This window comes from Symphalangus syndactylus, chromosome 19 (assembly GCF_028878055.3).
Source record: "Symphalangus syndactylus isolate Jambi chromosome 19, NHGRI_mSymSyn1-v2.1_pri, whole genome shotgun sequence".
Lineage (NCBI taxonomy): Eukaryota > Metazoa > Chordata > Mammalia > Primates > Hylobatidae > Symphalangus > Symphalangus syndactylus.
In genome coordinates this window covers 70,852,743-70,878,765 of record NC_072434.2, presented here as the reverse complement: position 1 = coordinate 70,878,765, position 26,023 = coordinate 70,852,743, and the positions used below count along the sequence as shown (strand labels likewise).

Sequence of the window (26,023 nt, the reverse complement as noted above, 5' to 3'; positions counted from 1 at the left end):
CGGGAGTTGCAGTGAGCCGAGATCATGCCACTGCACTCCAGCTTGGGCGACAGAGTGAGAATCCGTCTCAAAAAAGAAAAAAAAAAAAAAAAGGCAACAAACACATTTTTTTTCAAGTGCAAATGTAACATTCACCAAGACAGTCCATGTCCTGGGCATGAAACAAATCTTACAGTGAAAAAGACTGTCACAATATAGAGTTTTGTTTTGTTTTGGTTTTGGTTTTTGAGACGGAGACTTGCTCTGTTGCCTAGGCTGGAATGCAGTGGCGCGATCTCAGCTCACTGCAACCTTAGCCTCCTGGCTCAAGCGATTCTCCCGCCTCAGACTCCCAAGTAGCTGGGACTACAGGCATGCACCACAACCCCTGGCTAATTTCTTTGTATTTTTAGTAGAGAGGAAGTTTCACCATGTTGGTCAGGCTGGTCTCAAACTTCTGACCTCAAATCATCTGCCCGCCTCAGCCTCACAAAGAGCTGAGATTATAGGCGTGAGCCACTGCTCCTGGCCCACAATATAGAATATTTTATTTGACCACAAAAGAATCTAGAAATCAATATCATTACATACCTATCAGAAGGACACACACATTAAAAAAAGTCAAAAATCTGACATTACCAACCGCTGAAGAGAATATAAAGTGGCCAGAATTGATAGGGATGTCAAATGGCACAGTCACCTTGGAAATCCATTTGGCAGGTTCTTATAAAGTTAAATATGTACCCACCATATGACCCAACCATTCCATTCCTAGGTACTTACCAAAGAGAATGAAATCCCATGAGCCCCAAAAGACTTGTACACGCATATTCATGGCAGCTTTATTAATAATAGTTTTATTAATAAAAATAAAAAATAATAGTTTTATTAATAAAGCTGCCATGAATATTTGTGGATGGGTATTAACACCAAATACGCATCTAGCCGGGCAAGGTGGCTCATGCCTGTAATTCCAGCACTTTGGGAAGCTAAGGTAGGCAGATCACCTGAGGTTGGGAGTTCGAGAACAGCCTGGCCAACATGGTGAGACCCCATCTCTACTAAAAATACAAAAATTAGCTGGGCATGGTGGTGGGCACCTGTAATGTCAGCTACTTGGGAGGCTGAGGCGGGAGAATCCCTTGAACCTGGAGGCAGAGGTTGCAGTGAGCCAAGATCATGCCAATGCACTCCAGCCTGGGAGACAAGAACGAAACTCCATCTCAAAAAATATATATCCATCTATAGGCAAATAGATAAGCAAATTGGTTTGTCCATACGAGGGAATACTACTCAGCAATAAAAAGGAGCAAACTTCTGATAGACACAGCACACAACATCATGAATGGATCTTGAAAACTTTATTGATGAGCTAAATAATCCAGATCCAAAAAAGTGTGTGTGTGTGTGTGTGTATAATACATATATATAGTAGGATTTTTTAATATAAAGTCCTAGAACAGGAAAAACTACTATGTAGTGACAAAAAGCAGACCAGTGTTTGCCTAGTACTGGGAGGGGTAGGACTGACTACAAAGTAGTATGAGGGAAATTTTGTTGGTGATGGAAATGTTATATATCTTAATTATGATGACATATACATAGATGTCAAAATTCATCAAACCATACACTAAAAAAGGTACATTTTATTATATATAACCTTTATCTCAATAATAGTTGATTTTAAAAAGAAACAAATTGTCAAGATGTTATACACTAAAGATTTGTGCACTTTACTGAATATATGTTTCAATTTTTTTCTTTGTTTTTTTTTTTTTTGAGAGGGAGTCTCTGTCTCCCAGGCTGGAGTGCAGTGGCGCAATCCAATCTCGCAATCTCGGCTCACTGGAAGCTCCGCCTCCCAGGTTCACACCATTCTCCTGCCTCAGCCTCCCGAGTAGCTGGGACTACAGCCGCTTGCCCCCACACCTGGCTAATTTTTTGTATTTTTAGTAGAGACAGGGTTTCACCGTGTTAGCCAGGATGGTCTCAATCCCCTGACCTTGTGATCCGCCCGCCTCAGCCTCCCAAAGTGCTGGGATTACAGGTGTGAGCCACCGCGCCCAGCCTCAATTTTTTAAAATTAGGTTTTTTGTTTTTTTATTTGAGACGGAGTCTCGCTCTGTTGCACAGGCTGGAGTGCAATGACGGGGTCTCAGCTCACTGCAACCTCCGCCTTCCGAGTTCAAGTGGTTCTCCTGCCTCAGCCTCCTCAGTAGCTGGGATTACAGGCGCCCGCCACTACACCTGGCTAATTTTTGTATTTTTAGTATAGACCGGGTTTAACCATGTTAGTCAGGCTGGTCTTGAACTGCTGACATCAGGTGATCCGCCCGCTTTGGCCTCCCAAAGTGCTGGGATTACAGGCGTGAGCCACCGCGCCAGGCCTAAAGATTAGTTTTAGTGCAAACTATTTTTAGGTATAAAAAGAATATCTGGCTGAGCCGAGATTGTGCGACTGCCCTCCAGCCTGGGCGACAGAAGAAAAATTCGTCTCAAAAAAAAGAATATGCCTCCCCTGGTGGGTGCATGCCTGTAATCTCAGCTACTCAGGAGGCTGGTGTGGGTGGATCCCTTGAACCTAAGGAGTTTAAGACTAGCCTGGGGAACATAACAAGATCCTGTCTCTACAAAACTAACAATAATAATAATAAAGACAAATATTCATCCATGATCACACCCCCTAAAAAGTGAAGCTGTTTTCATGTTCTACTTTGCTTGCCATCCTTTGCACATATGCATAATTTAGTTTGATGTCAGCATAGAAATATAGGTTAATGAGGCGTTGAGTTGCAAATAACCCCAGGGTGAGGGTGCAGCCAGGCTTTTTTTTTTTTTTTTTTGAGATGGGGTCTTGCTCTTTAGCCCAGCCCGGAGTGCAGTGGCGCAATCTCGGCTCACTGCAAGCTCCGCCTCCCGGGTTCACGCCATTCTCCTGCCTCAGCCCCCCGAGTAGCTGGGACTACAGGCGCCCGCCACTGTGCCCGCCTAATTTTTTGTATTTTTAGTAGAGACGGGGTTTCACCGTGTTAACCAGGATGGTCTCGATCTCCTGACCTCGTGATCGGCCCGCCTCGACCTCCCAAAGTGCTGGGATTACAGGCGTGAGCCACCGTGCCCGACCAAGGGTACAGCCAGGCTTAAGGAAGGAGAGATGGAACCAGGGCAGAAAGCACTGCTGCAGCTTTTCCCTCTTGGCTCTTGGAGGCTCCTGAGAGCTCACTACCTTTTCTTTGTGGACTGGCCTTTTCTGCTGCTTCTAGCCACTTGGTGAAAAATATAGCCAAAGGAAAGGACAGGTTTGTGCATTTTGGTGTAGCCACTTGGAAAGTGATTAAATCCACTTTTCTGGATCCATTTCCCAGTCCCTGTTCAACAGACTCATTGATTTAGGTTCCTGTCCTTGAATTAGCAAGTGTGGCAAGGCATAGGAAAGAAAATCTTTGGTAGGAGTTGCTTATGAACCATTCTACTGCGGGCCTGAAGGAGACACATTTAAGCCCTGAGGAATGTATTTGGTCCTTGCTTTCTGACTCAGCCATGGGACCCTCTGCTGTAGCTGGAGCAAGGATACTGAGGACAGAACAGACATATTTTAATCATGTCTGAAATAAATATTGACAATTTTGATGAGCAAAATTTTGCAATTCTGGAAGTGATATATATATATATATATATATATTTTTTTTTTTTCTTTTTTTGAGACAGAGTCTCGCTCTGTTGCCCAGGCTGGAGTGCAGGGGCATGATCTCAGCTCACTGCAACCTCCGCCTCTCAGGTTCAAGGGATTCCTTCCTCAGCCTCCCGAGTAGCTGGGATTACAGGTGCATGCCACCACGGCCAGCTAATGTTTGTAATTTTTAGTAGAAATGGGGTTTCACCATGTTGGCCAGGCTGGCTTCGAAATCCTGACCTCAAATGATCCACCCGCCTTGGCCTCCCAAAGTGCTGGGATTACAGGCGTGAGCCACTGTACCCGGCATAGTCATGCATATTTTGAGTGATGCCAATGCAATAAAACTGGACATGGAACCAAAACAAATTGTTTCATTCACCTGAATGAAAACATTGAAAAAGGACTATTGCATTGCACCTTGAGTGACTTTTTTTTTTTCATTTTTCTTTTATTTTTCTTTTCTCTTTTTTTTTTTTTTTTTGAGACAGGGTCTCACTCTGTCACTCAGGCTGGAATCCAGTGTCTCAATCACGGCTCACTGCAGCCTCAGCCTCCTTGGGCTCAGGTGATCCTCCTACCTCAGCCTCCAGAGTAACTGGGACCACAGGTGCGAATTCTATGTAGAGATGGGTTTTTGCCATATTCCCCAGACTGCTCTCAAACTCCTGGACTCAAGCAGTCTTCCCACCTCAGCCTCCCAAAATGCTGGCATTACCACTGTGAGCCATCTCACCCAGCCAGTGTCATCTTATTAAACACAGAAAATAAGCTACTACTACCGTGAGATCATACACTAAAATGACCTTTCCAGGTTGTTTATCAATACTTGTAGTCATCCATCCAAGAGCTCTTGAAAAAAATGATACAATCAGAGCAAAAAGGGTAGCACAGGGGCCTTTAAAAGCTGAATTAGGAATTCCAGTGGAACAAGTTTCCCCAGAAGATGTTAATTATTTAAGATAAATTCACAAGGCTCAATCTGATGATATATGGGTGAACACAAAATTGATTATATTTTGTGAGGAAGAATGTGAGTTTGGATCCAGATCCCAGTGAGATTAAGAGCTATTGCTATCTTAATGATGAAATTAAGGTAACTTCAAGGTTTAAAGTGATTGCACAGACTTTTCTCTTTAAGTGGTGGAATAACTTCATTTAAATCAGTTTGTTGAACATGGGAAAATATTTAGGACATGCAAGTGTGGCTGAATGATTTTACAAATGCTAAAAAACTTATCTATATTAAATTTAGGATGATTTTTTAAAAAAAATCAAACAGCAGACCTGACATTCTTTAGATCTTTTTTGAGACAGGGTCTTGCTCTGTCGCCCAGGCTAGAGTGCAATGGCACACCACCATGCCTAGTTAATTTTTTTATTTTTTGTAGAGATGGAGTCTTGCTATGTTGTCCAGGCTGGTCCCAAACTCCTGGGCTCAAGTGATCCTTCCACCTCATCCTCCCAAAGTGCTGAGATTACAGGCATGAGCCACTGCACCCCGTCCCTTTAGATCTTTGATGGTGTATCTTGGTCTTCACCATCCTCACCCCAGGATTTAATTCTTTTTTTAAGATGGAGTCTCACTCTGTTGCCCAGGATCTCCGCTCACTGCAACCTCTGCCTCCTAGGTTCAAGTGATTCTCCTGCCTCAGCCTCTCAACTACCTGGGATTACAGGCACATGCCACCATGCCCAGCTAATTTTTGTATTTTTAGTAGAGACGGGGTTTTACCACGTTGGCCAGGCTGGTCGCGAACTCCAGAGCTCAAGTGATCCACCCACCTCGGCCTCTGAAAGTGCTGAGATTACAGGAGTGAGCCACCATGACTGGCCTTTTTTTTTTTTTTTTTTGAGACAGGATCTTGCTTTATTTCCCAGGCTGGACTGCAGCGGTGCAATCATAGCTCACTGCGGCTTCAACCTCCCCAGCCCAACTGATCGTCACACCTAAGCCTCCTGCGTAGCTGGGACTACAGGCGCACACCACCTCGCCCAGCTAATTTTTGTGGAGACAGAGTTTGACTATGTTGCCCAGGCTATTAAACTCTTAATGTTTCCTTGGACACATACATGTCCTGAAGAGGTAATCTTTCTGGGTTAGAATTCACAAATCTGCAGTGTTGAGTCATCCAATCTTTCTGGTTTGGGCAGTTCTGATGGGTGGTGGGCTTCTCTAGCTTATATGTGCTAATTCATTTAAGAAATTCTGAACAAGCCAAGTGCCTGTAATCCCATCACTTTGGGAGACTGAGGGCAGATTGCTTGAGCTCAGGAGTTCTAGACCAGCCTGAGCAACATGGCAAAATCCTACCTCTACAAAAAATAGTAGTGTGCCCCTGTAGTAGCGTGCCCCTGTAGTCCCAGCTATTTGGCAGTCTCAGGTGGGAGGATGTGGCTTGAGCCTGGGCGGTTGAGGCTGCAGGAGCTGTGATTGCGCCACTGCAATCCAGCCTGAGCAACAGTGTGAGACCCGTCTCAAAAAATAAACAAAATTGCCCAGCAGAGTGCCTCTTTGACTTCACATCTTCATTAAGTGCCTAGGAATGGGTCTACTACAAAATGACTACCAAAGATTTTAAGATTGGGATAAAACCTAGTCTGAAAACAAGATTTTCCTTGTAACACATTTATTGAGTTATACTTCACAGACCACAATTCACCTATGTAAAATATACAATTCAATAGTTTTTAGTATATACTAGTTCACACTTAACCCTGGGGGATACATTCCAGGACCACCATTGGATGGCTGAAACTGACGATAGTACTGAATCCTATATATTCTGTTTTTTCTATACATACATACCCATGATAAAGCTTAATTTGTAAATTAGCAGAGTGAGAGATTAACAACAATAACTAATAATAAAATAGAACAGGCTGGGCACAGTGGCTCACGCATGTAACCCTAGCACTTTGGCAGGCCAGGGCAGGCAGATTGCTTGAGCCCAGGAGTTCAAGACCAGCCTGGGCAACATGGCAAAACCCTATCTCTATAAAATAGCCGGGTGTGGTGATACATGCCTGTGGTCCCAGCTACTATGGAGGCTGAGGTAGCAAAATCCCCTGAGCCTAGTGAGGTCCAGGCTACAGTGAGCCATGATTGCACCCCCGCACTCCAGCCTGGATGACAGAGACCTTGTCTCAAAACTAAAACAATCACAGAAATATACTGTAACAAATGTATACGTAATAAAAGTTACTGTATGTTGTAACTGTGTCTCTAAATATACAGTACCCATCTCTTTTCGGACCTCAGTTGTTCATGGGTAAATGAAACAATGGCAAGAGAAACTCTGGAAAAGTGGGGACTACTGTATGCAGTTGTGCAACCACCAGTTGATTTCAGGACTTTTTTTTTTTTGAGACGGAGTCTTGCTCTGTCGCCTGGGCTGGAATGAAGTGGCACGATCTCGACTCACTGAATCTCTGCCTCCCAGGTTCAAGTGATTCTCCAGCCTCAATCTCCCGAGTACCTGAATTACAGCTGCCCACCACCACGCCTGGTTAATTTTTGTATTTTTAAAAGAGACACGGTTTCACTGTATTGGTCAGGCTGGTCTTGAACTCCTCGCTCCAGGTGATCTACCCACCTCGGCTTCCCAGAGTGCTGGGATCGCAGGCGTGAGCCACCACACCTGGCCAATTTCAGAACATTTTCATCACCCCAAAATGAAACCCTGTACAGTGGACTGGACATGGTGGCTCCAGCACTTTGGGAGGCTGAGGCAGGAGGATCCCTTGAGGCCAGTGTGTCCGAAGTCGGTTCCTTCCGGCAGGTTCTTGGTCTCACTGACTTAAAGAATGAAGCTGCAGACCTTGGTGGTGAGTGTTAACAGCTCTTAAAGACGGAGTGTCCAGAGTTTGTTCCTTTAGATGTGTCTGCAGTGTCTTCCTTCTGGTGGGTTTGTGGTCTTGCTGACTTCAAGAATGAACCCACAGACCTCCACGGCGAGTATTACAGCTCTTAAAAGTGGTGCAGACCCACAGAGTAAGCAGCAGCAAGAGTTACTGTGAAGAGCAAAAGGACAAAGCACAAAGGGACCCCAGCAGGTTGCCACTGTGGGCTCAGGTGGCCAGCTTTTATTGCCTTATTTAGCCCCTCCCATGTCCTGTTGATTGGTCTATTTCACAGAGTACTGATTGGTCCATTTTACAGAGTGCTGATTGGTCAATTTTTATGGAATGTTGATTGGTGCATTCACAATCCTCTAGCTAGACACAGAGTGCTGATTGGTGCATTTACAATCCTCTAGCTAGACAGAAAAGTTCTCCAAGTGCCCACCCAATCCAGAAGCCCAGCTGGCTTCACCTCTCACTAGGTTAAGACCAGCAAAAGCAACATGATGAGATCCCTGTCTCTGCAAAAAAAAAAAAAAAAAAAAAAAATTAGACAGGCATGGTGGCACACACTGTAGTCCCAGCCACTCCAGAGGCTGAGGCAGGAGGATTTCTTGAGCCCTAAGAGTTCTAGGCTGCAGTGAGCTATGATAAGGCCACTATACTTCAGCTTGGGCAACAGCAAGCAAGAGCTTGTCTCTAAAAAAGAAGGAGAGAAGAACAGAGAAAGAAACCCTGTACTCATTAGTAGTCACTCCCCATCCCCCACCCCTGACCCATTCCCATCAGCCCTAAGCAATCACTAATCTGTCCTTTCTCTCCATGGATTTGCCTATTCTGGACATTTCACGAGTGGAGTCATACAATATGTGATCTTCTATGACTGGCTTCTTTCACTTAGCATATGATGTTTTCAAGGTTCATTCATGTTGTAACATTTACCAGTACTTCATTCCTTTTTATGGCTGAATAATATTTCATTGTATGGTATACCACTTTTTTCTTTTTGTTTAACTTTTATTTTAGGTTCGGGGTACATGTGCAGGTTGTTATGTAGGTAAACTCATGTCATGGGGGTTTGTTGTACAGATTATTTCATCACCCAGTTCTAAGCCTAATAGCCAACAGTTATTTTTTCTGATCCGCTCCCTCCTCCCACTCTCCACCCTCAAGTGTCTGTTGTTTTCCTCTTTTACCACATTTTTCAATGTGGTATAAATGTAATACAAGGCCAGGCACGGTGGCTCACGCCTGTAATACCAGCACTTTGGGAGGCCAAGGTGGGCAGATCACCTGAGGTCAGGAGTTGGAGACCAGCCTGGCCAACATGGCGAAACCCTGTCTCTACCAAAAATATAAAAATTAGCCAGTGCGGTGGTGGGTGCCTATAATCCCAGCTACTCGGGAGGCTAAGGTGAAATTGCTTGAACCTTGAATCTGGGAGGCAGAGGTTGCAGTGAGCCAAGATCGTGCCATTGCAATACAGCCTGAGTGACAAGAGAGAAACTCTGTCTCAAAAAAAAACCAAAAAAAACCAAAAAGATAACACAAAATATTTTGGGCTTGCATTACCGGCAAAAGTAATAAAAAACATTTTACTGCTCATAATTTTATATAATTTACTACTTATAATTTCTGTTATAAATACAGATTCAGAGAAATTAAAAGCACCCATAGCCCTATCACACAGAGATAACCACCATAAACACTGGATATCTTTTGTTCTGAGTAATCTATGCAAATATATTTAGTAATTGGAATCATACTTGTAATGTTTGTGCAATATGAATTTTTTTCTTGTGGTAAAATGCATATAATATTTACCATTTTAGCCATTTTAAAGTGTACAGTTCAGTGGCACTAAGTACATTCACATTGTTGTGAAACCATCACCACCATCCACCTCCAGAACTTTATCATCCAAAACTGAAACTCTGTACCCATTAAACAATAACTCCTCACTCCCCTCCCCCTCAACCCCCGGCAAGCACCATTCTGCTTTTTCTCTATGAATTTGAGAACTCCAGGTTCCTCACATAAGTGGAATCCTACAGTATTTCTCCTTATGTGTTATTTCACTGGCTTATTCGGCTGAGCATAAAGTCTTCAAGATTGATCTATGCTGTAGTATGAGAGGACTTCAAGAAGTTAGTGGAAAAATGGAATTAAATGATTTTTTTTAAAAGGCTGGGTACAGTGACTTACACCTGTAGTCGCAGCACTTCGGGAGGCCAAGGTATGAGGATCACTTGAACTCAGGAGTTTGAGACCAGCCTGGCCAACATGGTGAAACTCCATCTCTACTAAAAATACAAAAATTAGCTGGGTGTGGTGGCACATGCCTGTAATTCCAGCTACTCGGGAGGCTGAGGCAGGAGAATCGCTTGAACCTGGTAAGCGGAGGTTGCAGTGAGCCAAAATTGTGCCATTGCTCTCCAGCCTGGGCGTCACAGCAAGACTCTGTCTCAAAAAATAAAAAATTAGCTGGGTGTGGTGGTGCACATCTGTATTCCCAGCTACTCGGGAGGCTGAAGTGGGAGGATTCCTTAAGCCAGGGAGGTTGAGGCTGCAGTAAGTTATGATTGTACCACTGCACTTCAGCTTAAGCAACAGAGTGAGACCCTGTCTCAAAAAATAAAAATAAAAAAATAAAGTTTGATCAGAAGCTGAGAGCATACCCTAGAAAGCCCTGAAAGTAGCCACACCTCTACCACCAGCCTTGGCTGCCCAGGGAGTACTGGCCTCGGCAGCCTCACATCCATGGTTCTGTGGGTAGGGACAAGGTCATGGCAAAGATTTTTGGGAAAAGGAAAATGGTTCAATGTAAGAAACAGATCGCCATTAAAAAAGAACCCCAGGAAGTACCTTGGCAGTGTAGGAGCTGGAGAGACTGTGGAGTCTGACGCTGAAGGAGAAAAGGGTGCGGAGGCAGCAGATGTCACAGCCCTGGTGGAATTCCACTGCAAGGCAGTAAACGTGGAGCAGGCCGTAACCATTATGGAAACAATCCAAGTCCTGGGAGTCCTCCACACAATTACCAGCGGAATTACCAGAATAGTGAGCGTGGGGAAAAAAAAGAAGGAAGGGAGAGTGCTCCCAAAGGCCAGGCCCAACAAGACCTGCCCTTCCTAAGGAGAAGATTCCTGGAGAAGTTTCCTGCCCTACTGTGTCCGGAATTGGTGGGTTCTTGGTCTCACTGACTTGAAGAATGAAGCTGCAGATCCTCGCAGTGAGTGTTACAGCTCTTAAGGTGGCGCGTCTGGACTTGTTTGTTCCTTTTGATGTTCGGATGTGTTCGGAGTTCCTTCCTTTTGGTGGGCTCGTGGTCTTGCTGGCTCAGGAGTGAAGCTGCAGACCTTCGCGGTGAGTGTTACAGCTCTTAAGGCAGCGCGTCTGGAGTTGTTCGTTCCTCCGGTGGGCTCATGGGCTCGTTGGCTTCAGGAGTGAAGCCTTCTGCAGACCTTTGTGGTGAGTGTTACAGCTCATAAAAGCAGTGTGGACCCAAAGAGTGAGCAGTAGCAAGATTTATTGCAAAGAGCGAAAGAACAAAGCTTCCACAGTTTGAACGGGACCCGAGCGGATTGCCACTGCTGGCTAGGGCAGCCTGTTTTTATTCTTATCTGGCCCCACCCACACCCTGCTGATTGGTAGAGCCGAGTGGTCTGTTTTGACAGGGCGCTGATTGGTGCATTTACAATCCCTGAGCTAGACACAAAGGTTCTTCACGTCCCCACTAGATTAGCTAGACACAGAGTGTGGACACAAAGGTTCTCCAAGGCCCCACCAGAGTAGCTAGATACAGAGTGTCAATTGGTGCATTCACAAACCCTGAGCTAGACACAGGGTGCTGATTGGTGTGTTTACAAACCTTAAGCTAGATACAGAGTGCCGATTGGTGTATTTACAATCCCTGAGCTAGCCATAAAGGTTCTCCAAGGCCCCACCAGAGTAGCTAGATACAGAGTGTCACTGGTGCATTCACAAACCCTGAGCTAGACACAGGGTGCTGATTGGTGTATTTACAATCCCTGAGCTAGACATAAAGGTTCTCCACGTCCCCACCAGACTCAGGAGCCCAGCTGGCTTCACCCAGTGGATCCCACACTGGGGCTGCAGGTGGAGCTGCCCGCCAGTCCCGCGCCGTGCGCTCACACTCCTCAGCCCTTGGGTGGTCAATGGGACTGGGCGCCGTACAGGAGTGGGCGGCGCTCATCGAGGAGGCTCGGGCTGCACAGGAGCCCATGGAGGCGGGGGTGGGGCGGGGTGGGGGAGGCTCAGGCATGGCAGGCTGCAGGTCCCGAGCCCTGCCCCACCAGAAGGCAGCTAAGGCCTGGCGAGAAATCCAGCACAGCGCTGGTGGGCCGGCACTGCTGAGGGATCCAGCACACCCTCCGCAGCCGCAGGCCCAGGTGCTAAACCCCTCATTACACGGGGCCAGCAGGGTCGGCTGGCCGCTGTGAGTGCCGGGCCAGCCGAGACCACACCCACCCGGAACTCGCGTGTCCCGCAAGCACCGCGCGCAGCCCGGGTTCTCGCCTGTGCCTCTCCCTCCACACCTCCCCACAAGCTGAGGGAGCCGGCTCCAGCCTCGGCCAGCCCAGAAAGGGGCTCCCACATTGCAGCGGCGGGCTGAAGGGCTCCTCAAGTGCCGCCAAAGTGGGAGCCCAGGCAGAGGAGGCCCTGACAGCGAGCGAGGGCTGTGAGGACTGCCAGCATGCTGTCACTACTACCTGAAGAGACCCTATGGGCGTGGACCACAATATTCCAGCCCTCCAGCGCAGGGAGCGGAGATGGAGGGTGCTGACAGCCAGGGTGCAGGAGCACCAGGTAGACCAGTGAGGCAAGATATGTATGTGGCTATAGGCCACGATTCTGCTGGGGCCCTCCTAGCCAAAGACACCTAGAGGATGGTGATGAAGAGGATTAAAAGAAATCAAGGAGATGAGACCCCAGGTCAGCAGCAATGTCAGTGCCCAGGTGGAGACCCAGAAAATATGGCAAAGAGACAAAAGCAGCTGAAAATTTGCCCATGGCCAAGGCTGAGCAGGGTAGGGCTGAGTAAATACCAGCTTACCATCTCTACCATCATCCCCTTTAGTCATAAAACAAGAAGAAATGAGTGTGAAACTGCAGCAATAAGAAATGAACAAAAGATTGGCACTGAAGACATTGCTTTTTGCTGCTGACCAATTACTAGAACTATCTGCATTATCTGTGCAGCATGGGTTTTTTAAATCACTTTTTTCCTAAATACAACTCTTTCTGGTGATAACAAATGTGGTTTTCTTAAAAAAAAAAAAAGTCTGGCTTTTCTCAATATGCCTCTAAAGATTTTTAAATTGTTTCATATCTGGTCAAGTTGAGACTTAAGAACATTTTAAATTTGTAATAAAAGTTCACAACTTGGTGTTTTTTCAAAATAGTCAATGAACTGCAAGCACTTGTCAATAAAGATCTTAAATAATTGTCAAAAAAGTTAAAATAAAAAATATAAAGTTTATTTCCCAACATAGACTTCAAGTTCAGGACACTTTTGTAAGCAATGATACCAGCCATTTAGTCCATCCCTAAAGAACTGAGGGTCCTGGGAATGTAACCATGTCAGTGCAGTCTCTTTTATGATATTAACTGAAGAAAAATAGGTGTACTTTTATGGTTTTTTTAAAGATTAGGAAATGAAAAGAAGGCAGAAGGAGGCAAATCAGGACTGTGAAACTCTATTTATTTGTTTGTTTGTTTGTTTGTTTTTTGAGGCAGGGCCTCACTCTGTAGCCCAGGCTGGAGTGGAGTGGCACAATCACGGCTCACCACAACCTCTACCTCCTAGGCTCAAGCAATTCTCCCACCTCAGCCTTCCCAGCAGCTGGAACTACAGGCATGTGCCACCACGCCTGGCTAATTTTTGTATTTTTTGTAGAGACGGGGTTTCACCATGTTGCCCAGGCTAGTCTCTAATTCCTGGGCTCAAGCAATTCACCCGCCTTGGCCACCCAAAGTGCTGGATTACAGGCATGAGCCACTGTGTCCAGCCTGTTGAAACTCTCGCTTGCACAAATACCCATTTAGATGCGAGGAATGAACAGGAGCATTGGCGTGGTGGAGAAGGACTCCCTAGTGAAGATTTCTCAGGGATTGTCTGCTAAAGCTTTGACTAACTTTCTCAAAACACTCCTGTAATAAGCAGATGTTATCATTCTTTGGCTCTCCAGAGAGTTAACAAGTAAAATACCTCAAGCATCCCAAAAAACTATTGCCATGACCTTTGCTCTGGACTGGTCCGCTTTTGCTGTGACTGGACCACTTCTACCTCTTGGTTGCCATTGTTTTGATTGTGCTTTGTCTTCGGGATCATTCTGGTAAAGCCACATCTCATCTCCTGTTATAATTCTTCAAGGAAGTGCTTCAGGATCCTGACCCCACTCGTTTAAAATTTCCATTGAAAGCTCTGCTCAATCCTTTTGTAGCTCCTGAGCATGATGATTGTGTGTTCATGCTCATGTGTGAGATGTCCCACCCTTGAACCTTGTTACAACATTGCATGTACATGTTACAACATGTAACCTTGTTACTTGTGTTACAACACCTGTCTGACATAGAAGGAAAAAAAATGCTCTGCTCTCTGCTCTTGTCTGCAGCTGATCTGAATGAAACTGTTTTGGCATCCATCAAATGAAAAGTTTGCTCACCTTTAATTTTTCTGTTAGAATTGTGTAAACTGAGCCAATTGAGGTATCTATGGTGTTGGGTATTGTTTCTGCTGTTAATAATTGGTCTTCTTCAATTAGGGCAAAAATAAGGTTAATTTTTTCCTTGAAAATTGAAGTGGATGCTCTGTTGCTTCAGGTTTCATCTTCAATATCTTCTTGTCCTCTCTTAAAATGAGTTATCTATTTGTAAACTCTGAATTCTTTGGTGCATCATCCTCATAAACCTTTGCAAAGCATTGTTAAAAGAAAAACTTCAGCCTAATTAAAGGAGTTTAACTGAGCAATGGACAATTCGCAAATTGGGCAGCCCCTAGAATTACAGCAGATTCAGAGAGACTCCAGGGGTGCCACATGGTCAGAACAAATTTATAGGCAAAAAAAGCAAAGTGATGTACAGAAATCAGAAGTGAGGTACAGAAACAGCTGGATTGGTTACAGGTTGACATTTGCCTTATCTGAACACAGTTTGAACACTCAGCAGTCTAAGAGTGGTTGAAGTATGGCTGCTGGGATTGGCCAAGACTCAGTGATTGTTATAGGCACGTACTCCTAAGTTAAGTTTTTAATCTTGTCTGCCTATTACACTAGGTTGCACTTAGTCCACAAGGACTCAAATATAGAATTATGGACTTCTTCTCAGGCTATATTTAGTTTGTTTTAAGAGCATCAATAATTTCATCATTCTTCCACCCAAGCTTCACCGTAAAGCTTCCATTTGTCCACCATCAAGCTTCACCATTGATGTTTGTTCTTGCTTCAATTTTAGCAGAATTTATGGTGCTCTGAAAGGTACTCTGTTCAAACTGATGTCTTAACCTTCTTAGTGTTTCAGACTAGATCCCATTCAGATGTAAGTACAAGTTTATTTTGGTGCAAAAAAATTTTGGAATCCATGCATAGTTTTTTTCTTTTTTCTTTTTTTTTTTTTTTTTTTGAGACGGAATCTCACTCTGTTGCCCAGGCTGGAGTGCAGTGGTGCGATCTCGGCTCACTGCAACCTCCACCACCCGGGTTCAAGCAATTTTCCTGCCTCAGCCTCCCGAATAGCTGGGATTACAGGTGCCCGCCACCACGCCCGGCTAATTTTTGTATTTTTAGTAGAGATGGGGTTTTGCCATTTTGGCCAGTCTGGTCTCGAACTCCCAACCTCAGGTGATCTGCTTGCCTTGGCCTCCCAAAGTGCTGGGATTACAGACGTGAGCCACCATGCATGGCCAGTTTTTTCATAATATGCATTTTCCATGAACTTTCTTAAGAACCCTCATATATGACAGAATTTGCTTCCTTTTTTAGACTAAATAATTTTCATTGTATTTATGTACCACATTTTATTTTTCCATTCACCCATCAATAAATACTTAGGTTGCGTCCAACTCTTGGCTATTGTGAAGTAATACTGCTAAGAACATGGGTGTACAAATATTTGTTTGAGTACTTGCTTTTCATTATTTTGGGTATTTATATTCAGAGTAGAATTGCTGGATCACATAGTACAGTACTTTTATGCATAAATCTTTGAAGAACCACCATATTGTTTTCCATAGCAGCTGCACCATTTTACATTCCCAATAGCAGTATACAGTGTTCTGATTTCTTCACATCCTTGCCAACACTTGTTATTATCTGTCTTTTTAAACATAGCTAACCCAGTGGGTGTGAATTGGTATCTCATTGGTATCTCATTGTGGTTTTGATTTGTAGCTCCCTAATAATAATGATCTTGAACAGCCTTTTGTGTGCTTATTGACTTATCTACTGTGGAGAAATGTCTATTCAGATCCTTTGCACATTTTTGAATTGGGTTGTCTTTTTATTATCAAGTTATAAGAGTTTTAAATGTGTTTAAATGTTTTGGATACAAGTGCTTTATCAGATATAAGATTTGCAAATATTTTCTCCCATTCTAAGGGTTGTCTTTTCACTTTCTTGATAGTGCCCTTTGAAACACACACATTTTTAATTTTGATGAGGTCCAATTTATACTTTCTTTGGCTGATTGTGCTTTTGTGTCATAGCTGAGAAACTGTTGCTTAATCTAAGGTCATGAAGCTTTACACCTATGTTTTCTTTTAGGAATTTTTATGGTTTAGCTTTTACATTTAGGTCTTTGGTTCATTATGAGTTTCACATTTGTATTGTATATGATTTTTTAAAAAGCTTTGTTATAGTTTTCATTAGAATAGTGTAACATACTAAACTCCACTAAACTTGGATGTTATCCATAATATCTAGCACATGTAGAGAATTTTATCTTTTATTATCTCAATTTTATAGACATGCATCCTCACATTGTGATCTAGGTAGGGCAGTGTAGTTATATTCACTCCCCAAATGGGAAAGATGAAGGCAGAAAGGTTCAATGACTTGTCCAAGATCATGGTGCTCACAAGAGGTAAAGAAAGGCTTAGAACCCATGTCTTCTGCTCTCACTCCTCATGCCTGTTTCCACTGCGCTGAACATGTTCAGGGAAAGGATTCTGAAGGGAATTACCAGGATGGCCATTGGGCACATTTTTGAGAATATTTATGTTGTAAAAGAGGGATTCTCATCAAGGAAGGATACCAACAGTCACTGGAGATCTTGATAGGCACTTAATTTATAATAGTAATTTAATCTTCATAATAACCCTTCAAGAAAGGGAGAAGAAAACTAAAAACTACTACTGAGAGTAATTTGTTCAAGAATACACACAAAGGAAGTAGGTGAACTGCAATTTGAACCTAGATCCTGGGGCCATCAGTACTCCTGGTGTACTTGGATGCTGGAAGAGGAAATGCTGAGTGTGGAGTCCTACCAGCAACATAACTTAAAAATATATATACGTATAGGCTGGAGAGTCTTTTTACCTCATTATGGCTGAGATACTCAAGCAAGGCAAGCTGAATTGTCTTTGTTTTTTCATTGCTAACTCAAATTCCCAACTTTATCAAAAGTATTTATAAAAACATTCACACACATACTATAAACACACACACTTTTTTTTTTTTTTTTTTTGAGACGGAGTCTCACTCTGTTACCCAGGCGGGAGTGCAGTGGTGTGATCTCAGCTCACTGCAATCTCCACTTCCGGGGTTCAAGCAATTCTCCAGCCTCAGCCTTCCAAGTAGCTTGAATTACAGGTGCAAGCCACCACGCCTGGCTAATTTTGTATTTTAGTAGAGACTGGGTTTCACCATGTTGGTCAGGCTAGTCTCAAACCCCTGATCTCAGGTGCTCAGGCGATCCACCTGCCTCAGCCTCCCAAAGTGCTGGGATTACAGCAGTAATGTACAGTGTGAGCGACTGCACCAGGCCCCCAACACACACATTTTATCTTTAGTCATTGCAACTGTTTTCACAAAAATAATCCAACCCAATAATTGATAAATAGGCCACAGGACTAGAAATGGTCAAACCTGATATTTCTAAAATGTGGCCATGTTTATTTTTCTTATGGTATTTTTAAAATTTTTTAGAATTTTTGTGGGTACGCAGTAAGTGGATATATTTATGAGGTACATGAGATGTTTCTTATGGTGTATTTTTATTTAGGTTTTTCATGACTTAATGACCTTATCCATACCGTGGTTTGTATTTTTAAAAAAGCAAACACCACACACAGTCATGTCATTTTAAATTGGAATAAGTGATTGCAGGAAATTTAATACGCCTGTGTTGCATGTTGCTATGGTTTGAATGATGGTATTCCCTCCAAAATTCAGTTGTAACATAATCCCCAATGCAACAGTATTAAGCAGTGTAGCCTCTGGGAGGTAATTAAGTCATGAGGGTTCTGCTCTCGTGAATGGGGTTAGTAGCCTTATGAAAGGGCTCAAGGCTGAAGGAGGTGTTCTCTTGCCTTTCTGTCCCTTCTACCATGTAAGGACACAGTATGCATCCCCTCCAGAGGATGGAGCAATGAGCCACCATCTTGGAAACAGCTGCCGTCACCAGACAACAACGTTGGCACCTTGATCTTGGACTTCCCAGCGTTTGAAACTGTGAGAAATAAATTCTTGTTGTCGGCTGGGCACGGTGGCTCATGCCTGTAATCCCAACACTTTGGGAGGCTGAGGCCAGTAGATCACTTAAGATCAGGAGTTCAAGACTAGCCTGGCCAACCTAGTGAAACCCTGTCTCTACTAAGAATACAAAAATTAGCCAGGAGTGGTGGCAGCACCTGTAATCCCAGCTACTCTGGAGGCAGAGGCAGGAGAATCACTTGAACCCAGGAGGCAGAGGTTGCAGTGAGCCGAGATCACACCCTTGTACTCCAGTGTGGGTGACAAGAGCAAAACTCCGTCTCAAAAAAAAAAAAAAATTCTTGTTGTCTGTAAATTACCCAGTCTCAGATGTTTTGTTATGGCAGCACAAGTGGACAAAGACATACGTGTAATCCTCCCATCACAGAGGGAGTCACTGAGGCACCAAAAAGTGGGCTAGCACTTGCTTTCCATTGTCTTTGGACAAATTACCAGGTTGTTGGGAGAATCAAGTAAGCCAATCATTGTAAAATCTGTCATAAATATTCAATAACGAAATTTATTGAAGAGTTAGGTGTGCCTTGGCTTCGATCACACAGCTAAGCGCTAGATCTGGGGCTAGGATACAGCTTCAGGCTTTGGATTTATGAGAAGAGTCACTTAGAGTTTTTGTTTAAAATGCAGATTATCACGGAAGGGCCTAAAAACATTGATTTAAACAGTAGTTGTGTTGTTGAGTGTACATGAAAACTGCCTCAGAAAAAAACCAGGTTTGCCTTGGTCTAATGACACCTTGACCATCACGACATTCACTAAGCTTTTGCTTCTCCCACTCTGATAACCTCTCATGCTTCTTTAATTTCTATTCTTTCATTCTTAAAGGGCTGACCTTTCCTTGATCTCATCTCCAAATTGATACTGAAGTGCAAGCTGCTGAAGCCCCCCCCACCAGGTGCTGACAACAAGGACCAGTGTTTTAATCTTCTTAGGGAGCAGATCAGAGTGTGTTTAGAAGGCAAAGGAGAGGTTAAGCTAGCTCTGAAGGAAGGATTACTTTGTAAAATTGAACTTTCACCCTCCCTGCTCTCCCTCCTACCTTAGCATGGCAGCACCCAGCTACCCAAGGCACAAAGCTGGCATCAACAATGAGACTTCCTTCTCCTCACACCCAGTGACTCACCCAATCCTTTATTTTCCACCTCTTGAAAGGTGGAGTGCATGCTGCCACCTCTCTCTAATACCGCCTATGCTGTGGTGATGGTGGTGGTAGTGGCTAACTGATGGGTGCTAGCAGCTAGCATAAGGTCCTTACATCTATCAAATCATTTAGCCCTCAAAACAACCCTGTTATTTGCATTTTACAGAAAAGAAACTGAGGCACAGAGAATTCGGTTAAGAAGCCAACGTGCCTGAGATTATACAACTAGCAGCCCATCTGGATTCTTCTCATCGAGGCCCCGGGGCTCCAGAGCCCACCCTCTGCACCTCTCTAGCTACCAGTGTAGGCATCTCTCTTCTGTCCTTTGCATGCCCCAAATAAGCTTCTTCCTGACTGGTTTCTAGGCTCTCATCTTGTCCCCCACCAATCCATTTCCCATATTTTTGTTCTAAAACAAAAATAGAAACATGCCCCTCTTACACCCGACTTTTCCACTGCTCCAGTGGACTAAGCAAGTTCAACTCCTCAGCTTGGGCAGGCCTCTGTGTACCACTCTGTCATCTTAGTCTACCTCCTTTTAATTTTGTAGTTCCTGGAATTCACCCATGTTGTCTTTTGACTGCTTAACGGTCTCATTCCTTCAACTCCCATAAATTCCTGGAGAAAAGGATTGGAGCTCAATGACATTTGTTAAATGAATTTTTGAAAAGCAACAGTGTTTTATTACTGGAAAGTGTTACAGACAGATATTGTGAAATTTTTCCCTGGGCTTCTTTCAATTTCGTTGAATTCTCGTCCAGTATTCTCATAACATTTGGATCAGGTACTTTATCACCTTGTAGTGTCACTGTTCCTTTCTGTATCCTCTCGAAGCCTCCTGTTACTCGTTTTCTAATTCTCTTCCAGCCCACTGCACGATCTGGTGTCGAACGGATGAAACAGCTAAGCAGAACAGTTCTTTAACTGTCGGCCTAAATGACCAACTTCATGACCTCTCAAGGTCTCGCTCCCCGGCTGCACGCAGCTCAGCTTCCAACATTCAGGAAAGGCGTGCCCGGATCGCCAGGGGCCGCTGGGACCGAGTCCCGGACGTGGCGACGCGCAGGGGGCTGCTGCGGTTGGCGCTCTCGGGAAAAGTGAGGGGACGGAGGCGCCCGAGCAACGTGGGTTTCGGGAACTGTGAATATTTCACTTTGCGTAGAGCCCCCTCGGTCAATGAGGCCCAGAATCGAGGGCTTCTTTCCCCCTGCCGGGGCCTCCCTCCCGTTCTCCACTCGGAACAAACAGCCTGCAGTTCCCGCAGCTGCAGCGCGGGCCGCAGAACATGCGCCGGGAGCGGGGCCCGGGCGGGACTCCGGGGCTGGTGCTGCTCCCCCCGCGCTCCGGCGCCGGGCCTCGCCGCGCGGCCTCCTTCCTCCTTTCCTCCCGCCCGGCTCGGCCGGAGGCGACGGCGGAGGGGCGAGGCGCGGCCCCCCCTCGGCGGCACCTCCTCCTCGGGCAGGCGCGGGCGGAGCCGGGCCCGCCTCAGCCAGCCGCGGCGGGAGCAGCGCAGCGCGGCGCCGCGGGCAGCGAGCTCCGCATTCGAACCTCCCTCGCAAAGACAGTCTCCGCCCCACAATGCACAGCGGCGGGCAGCCTTTGAAAAAGCGGCGCGGCTCGTTCAAGATGGCGGAGCTCGATCAGTTGCCTGACGAGAGTGAGTAGCACCTCAAAGCACCCCCCCTTTTCCCGCCTGCCGCCTGCCCAGCGGCTGCACCGGCCGGGACGGACGGCCGTGCCCTCCGCTGGGCAGGTGGGCTGACTGCCAGCCCCACCGTGGTCCCTTAGTCTTCCCACTCCTGTGTTGCCGCCGCGTCGCCGCCTTTGTTATGGTGTCTGTGTGTTGGTTTCTGGGGTTGTGTGAGCGCCAGGGCCGGAAACCGAGAGCCCGGGAGTCCAGCCTGTGCCAGGCGGAGGCGGTGGCTGCTCCCCTGGCCCGACTCCGGCCCCCAGCCGAGGTGGGGGGAAGAGCGGCCCCCGGGCGCGGGGGCTGTCCTCGCCGCCTGCACCACTCGCCCGGCGCCGAGAGACGCCCGCCGGGGTTATGTAACTCGCCTGTCCCGGGGCCGGGGGAGGGCTCGGGCTGGGCACGGGGTGGTCCACCGCCCCTTCTTCTTGCCCCAGCCTCTGATCTTGTCCTGTCACAGCTCCCGCCTCTACGGGCACTTGTGATCTTCACTGTCCTCCCCACCCCCCCACCGGTGTGTCCACCCCTGGAAGTGTTTCCGTGTCAGAGGGTTGGCCCCTTCCCTTGGGACCACAGGTGGCTGTGGACCTTTCCTGAGATCATCCAGCCCGGATACTCAGTGTTCAGGTAGACCCCGTCCCGCAGACTTTATTCTGTATGTGTCTTAAGAGCCATAAAGGTACCTTTATGCATGGATGTGACCAACACAGCGTACATGTGCAGTACCCTGCCTGACACCCACCCTAGGGCATTGCCTCACCTGACCATGTTTACTCACCCTGACATCTAAGACATGTATGCTCACTTGTGTTGAGTAAGTAAAAGCACCAATTCCGTAGTTTAAGGGCAGTGGAACTTAATTTTGTAATTTACAATATTGCATAAATTATATGAAAAGGCAAATATGTTCGTTAATTACAAAAAAGTCCTGAATCCACATTCACTATTCAGTTTATACATATCTGTGAAAGGCTCGATTACTATTGAATCTATCTATGCACAAGGCAAATGGACTTAAAAATGAGAACTCAACATACTACTGATTCCATTTTCTTTGTGAGATCATGTATTCTTAATAAGTTATAAAGTTAAAATAAAAATTCAAGTTGCCAAGCTGGTGAAAAGTATTAAGAGGGTCTGCGTTTTAAATTTGATAGAGAGCAGCACTAAGTCCCCAAGGAACTTTGTCCATGATGGAACTGTTCCCTTTTGTGATGTCCAGTAGGGTAGCCAAGCTACTAGCCATGTGTGGCCATGGAACATTTCAAATGTGGCTAGAGTGATGGAGGAACTGAATTTTGAATTTTATTTAATTTTAATTTACATAGTCACATGTAGCTAGTAGTCACTGTATTGGGTAGGGCACAGCTATTGACCAGTCATGAGTTGTATTGTTTATTTGTAGAATACAACTGATTGTGATTTATTTATTTATTTATTTATTTTGAGACGGAGTTTCACTCTTATTGCCCAAGCTGGGGTGCAATGGTACTATCTCAGCTCACTGCAACCTCTGCCTCCCGGGTTCAAGCGATTCTCCTACCTCAGCCTCCCGAGTAGCTGGGGTTACAGGCATGTGCCACCACGCCTGCCTAATTTTTTTGTATTTTTTAGTAGAGACGGGGTTTCTCCATGTTGGTCAGGCTGGTCTCGAACTCCCGACCTCAGGTGATCCACTCACCTCGGCCTCCCAAAGTGCTGGGATTACAGGCGTGAGCCACCGCAGCTGGCCTTGATTGTGACTTAGAATGCTCCCAAATGAGTGTGGACCTACTAAGCACAATGTACTTGTCATCCGAAAATGTTTTTCATTATCCTTGGCATCTTTATCATAAACATGCCTTATCACCTCTTGGATGTCACAATCACTAGAGCTACTGTTTTGGTTACTGTAGTCATTCTGTTGTAATGAGAGGCGTTTTAAGTGGCTTTCTTACAACTGCCATTAGGAATATTTGCTTCATATCATCCAACATTTATTGAGAATTTACTGTGGTTCTTTGTAGGGACTCGGCATTTATATTAGGGTTCAAATTCCAGCTCCACTTTCAAATTATATAACCTTATCATTTATATTACTTTGTGACATCTCTTGTACATTGGTGTGTATTTGTGAAGCATATGTCTTGTTTAGCCAGACTTCAGCTTTGTTGAAACCAGGATTTTCTTTCTTTCTTTGTCATACAGTGCCACAAATCAAATATACATAAATACTTAATTTATATGGAATTAATGCAAAGTAACAGGTATTATTAATGAAACTAGAGCAGGGTCTTGAAAAGGAAAAGCGATTTCAATTTGATACTGGAAATAATAGGATGTTTTTTGGCCACATTTAGTCAAGGAGGCTAGCTAATATATTATTCAGGAGTCGATATAACATCAATAATGAAAGCTACCATTTATTGAGTATTTACTATGAACCAGATGCCATGCAAAGGATATTATATGTATTTGCTCATTTAATCTTCATTTCAATTGATGTAAGTACTCACTTTTTATATAAGGAAACTAAGGCTATCTTCAGCCCAGATCTTTCCTGAGCTCCCTTTCTTGATATCTCTTGCCTGTTTCACATTTCTTCTTAGATGCTTCAAAGGCCCCTCAAACTGCACGGGTTTAAAATCCACCTCAGTCCTACCCCAGGACAGATACTTCTAGTGATTCGAATGGTTCCACTGTGCACTCAGCTGGCAGGGCAGAAACCTAGAGATTTTCTTTGGCACTTCCCTCTCTTTCTTTTCTTTTCTTTTCTTTTTTTTGAGACAGAGTCTTGCTGTGTCACCTAGGCTGGAGTGCAGTGTGTGATCTCAGCTCACTGCAGCCTCCGCCTCCCGGGTTCAAGCGATTCTCCTGCCTCAGCCTCCTGAGTAGCTGGGTTTACAGGCGCCTGCCACCACACCTGGCTAATTTTTGTATATTTAATAGAGGCGGGGTTTCACCATGTTGGCTAGGCTGGTCTCAAACTCCTGACCTCAGGTGATCCACCCGCCTCAGCCTCCCAAAGTGCTGGGATTGCAGGCATGAGCCACCGCACACCCAGCGACTTTCCTCTCTTTCACTTCCCATGTTTAAGCCTTTACTAAGTCTGTAAATTTTACCTTCTAAATATCTATCAATTCTACCCATTTCTTACCATCACCGTAGCCCAAACTGTCGCCATTTCTTCTCTTTACCAATTACCTCGGCCTCTCATTAATTCAGCCCGCTTCCCGCAAACACACAGCGAGAGGGATCCTTTCAAAATGAATGTATGTCATCCTCCTGTTACAAACCCTTTAGTAGCTATAAGACCCTTTGTGGTCTGGCTGCTCCCTACCTCTCAGCTTTATGTTGTACCATTTGTCCCCTCATTCTATCCCTTGGGGTAAATTGGACCTTTTTCATTCGCTATACTCACCAGTCTCCCCTTTTCTCCACGGTCTTTGCACATACTGTTCTCTCAACCTGGAATGCTACCCCCCCACACCCCCCTTACTTTCAGTTAACTTCTTATTATCTTTTAGATCCCAATTTATGCTTCTTCAGAGAGCCATTTCCCATCCTCCCTGACTAAATTATGTCTTCTTTAAATCTGTTTTTTGTTTTTTAAATAGTCTGTTGTGTAGACTGGAGTGCAGAGGCATGATCATGGCTCACTGCAGCCTTGATCTTCTGGGCTAAGGAGATCCTCCGGCATCAGTCTCCCCAGTAGCTGGGACCACAGGCATGTACCACCATGCTCAACTAAGGTTTTTTTTTTTTTTTTTTTTTCCTATTTTTTGTAGAGACGAGGTCTCCCTATGTAGCTCAGGCTGATCTCAAACTCCTGGCCTCAAGCGATCCTCCTGCCTTAGCCTTCCAAAGTGCTGGGATTACAGGCTTCAGCCACCATGCAGGGCCTATCTTCTTTATTTTTTTTTAAAGATGGAGTCTTGCTCTGTCACCCAGGCTGGAGTGCAGCGGTGCAATCTTGGCTCACTGCAACCTCTGCCTCTAGAGTTCAAGCAATTCTCCTGCCTCAGCCTCCTGAGTAGCTGTGATTACAGGTGTGTGCCACCAAGCCCGGCTAATTTTTGTATTTTTAGTAGAACCCGGCTGGTCTCAAACTCCTGACCTCAAGTCATTTAGCCCCCTCAAAGTTCTGGGATTACAGGTGTGAGCCACTGTGCCAGGCCAGGGCCCATATTCTTTAAATCTTTTTGTATTACTATGTAACTTCCTAGTGGTAGCTATTACAGTTGCAGTTTTGTATTTGTTTATGTGATTGGTTAGTAGCCCCATCAGAGTAGGTACTGTTTCTGTCTTCCTAATTGCATTCCCAGTTCCATCCATAACACCTGGCTTACCTCTGCCCTTTCATACCATTCTTCCCTATGCAAGCACAGTCACCGCTCCTCCCTTCTTAGGACTTCACCTGTTTCTTCTGCCCAGACTCATTGCTTTGATTTCCTGCTCTCTCACAGCTAGTTTTTCAGATGTTACCTCCTCAGAGAAACCGTCTGTACTCAAAAGTAAGGTAGCTAGTACTTAAGAGTAATTCCCCCATCCCCACCAATATCACCCTGTTTATTTCCTTTATCATGAGCTATAATTATTATGTACATGTTTTATATATATATATATGTCTCTTTCCACTAGAGTTTAAGCTTCCTGAGAGCAGAGGCTTTGTTTGTCTTGTTCTTTGGGGTAACCCTCGCCCCTAACAGTGCTTATGGTAGGCATTCAGTAAAATTTTTTTTCCACATCAGATGGGTCATGTGCTGACTTTTCACAAAGTTTGAGAGAGACACATCTCACACATGAATATGAAAACCCAATCATCATGCTTATGAACTACGAAGGGTAGAATCTTTGGATTAATGAACACCTCATTAGAGCAAGATTCTACTTTAATCAGATTTGCCTGACTGAAAAATCCATGTTCTTAACCTATTATTTTTTGATTGCTCAAAATAATACTAACAGCATTATATCAAAATTAACTGTGTAAT

The 26,023-nt window shown here is 44.9% G+C and overlaps 1 protein-coding gene, 1 non-coding gene and 2 pseudogenes across 7 annotated transcripts in view; 3 read left to right on the top strand and 1 right to left on the bottom strand.

The window, feature by feature from the left end:
• Positions 1-10,255: 10,255 nt before the first annotated feature.
• On the top strand, positions 10,256-20,464 carry LOC129458280 (Y-box-binding protein 1-like; annotated as a pseudogene).
• On the top strand, positions 13,948-14,088 carry LOC129459098 (uncharacterized; annotated as a pseudogene).
• LIN9 (lin-9 DREAM MuvB core complex component) overlaps positions 20,362-26,023 on the top strand; it is a 91,113-nt gene continuing 85,451 nt past the window's right edge. For 3 of the 6 annotated variants that reach the window (XM_055234095.2, XM_055234094.2, XM_055234092.2), the window contains exon 1: positions 20,438-21,020. In XM_055234095.2, the coding sequence (XP_055090070.1) occupies positions 20,540-21,020 (481 nt within the window). In that variant the 5' untranslated portion in view covers positions 20,438-20,539. Of the gene's footprint in view, positions 21,021-21,581; positions 21,678-26,023 lie in introns of those variants that run through there. The other 3 variants (XM_055234096.1, XM_055234093.2, XM_063613376.1) reach the window with 3 other exon arrangements.
• Positions 25,775-25,876, bottom strand: LOC129459095 (small nucleolar RNA U13). The gene has a single exon (XR_008649902.1). It is a non-coding gene; the product is annotated as a small nucleolar RNA U13 (small nucleolar RNA).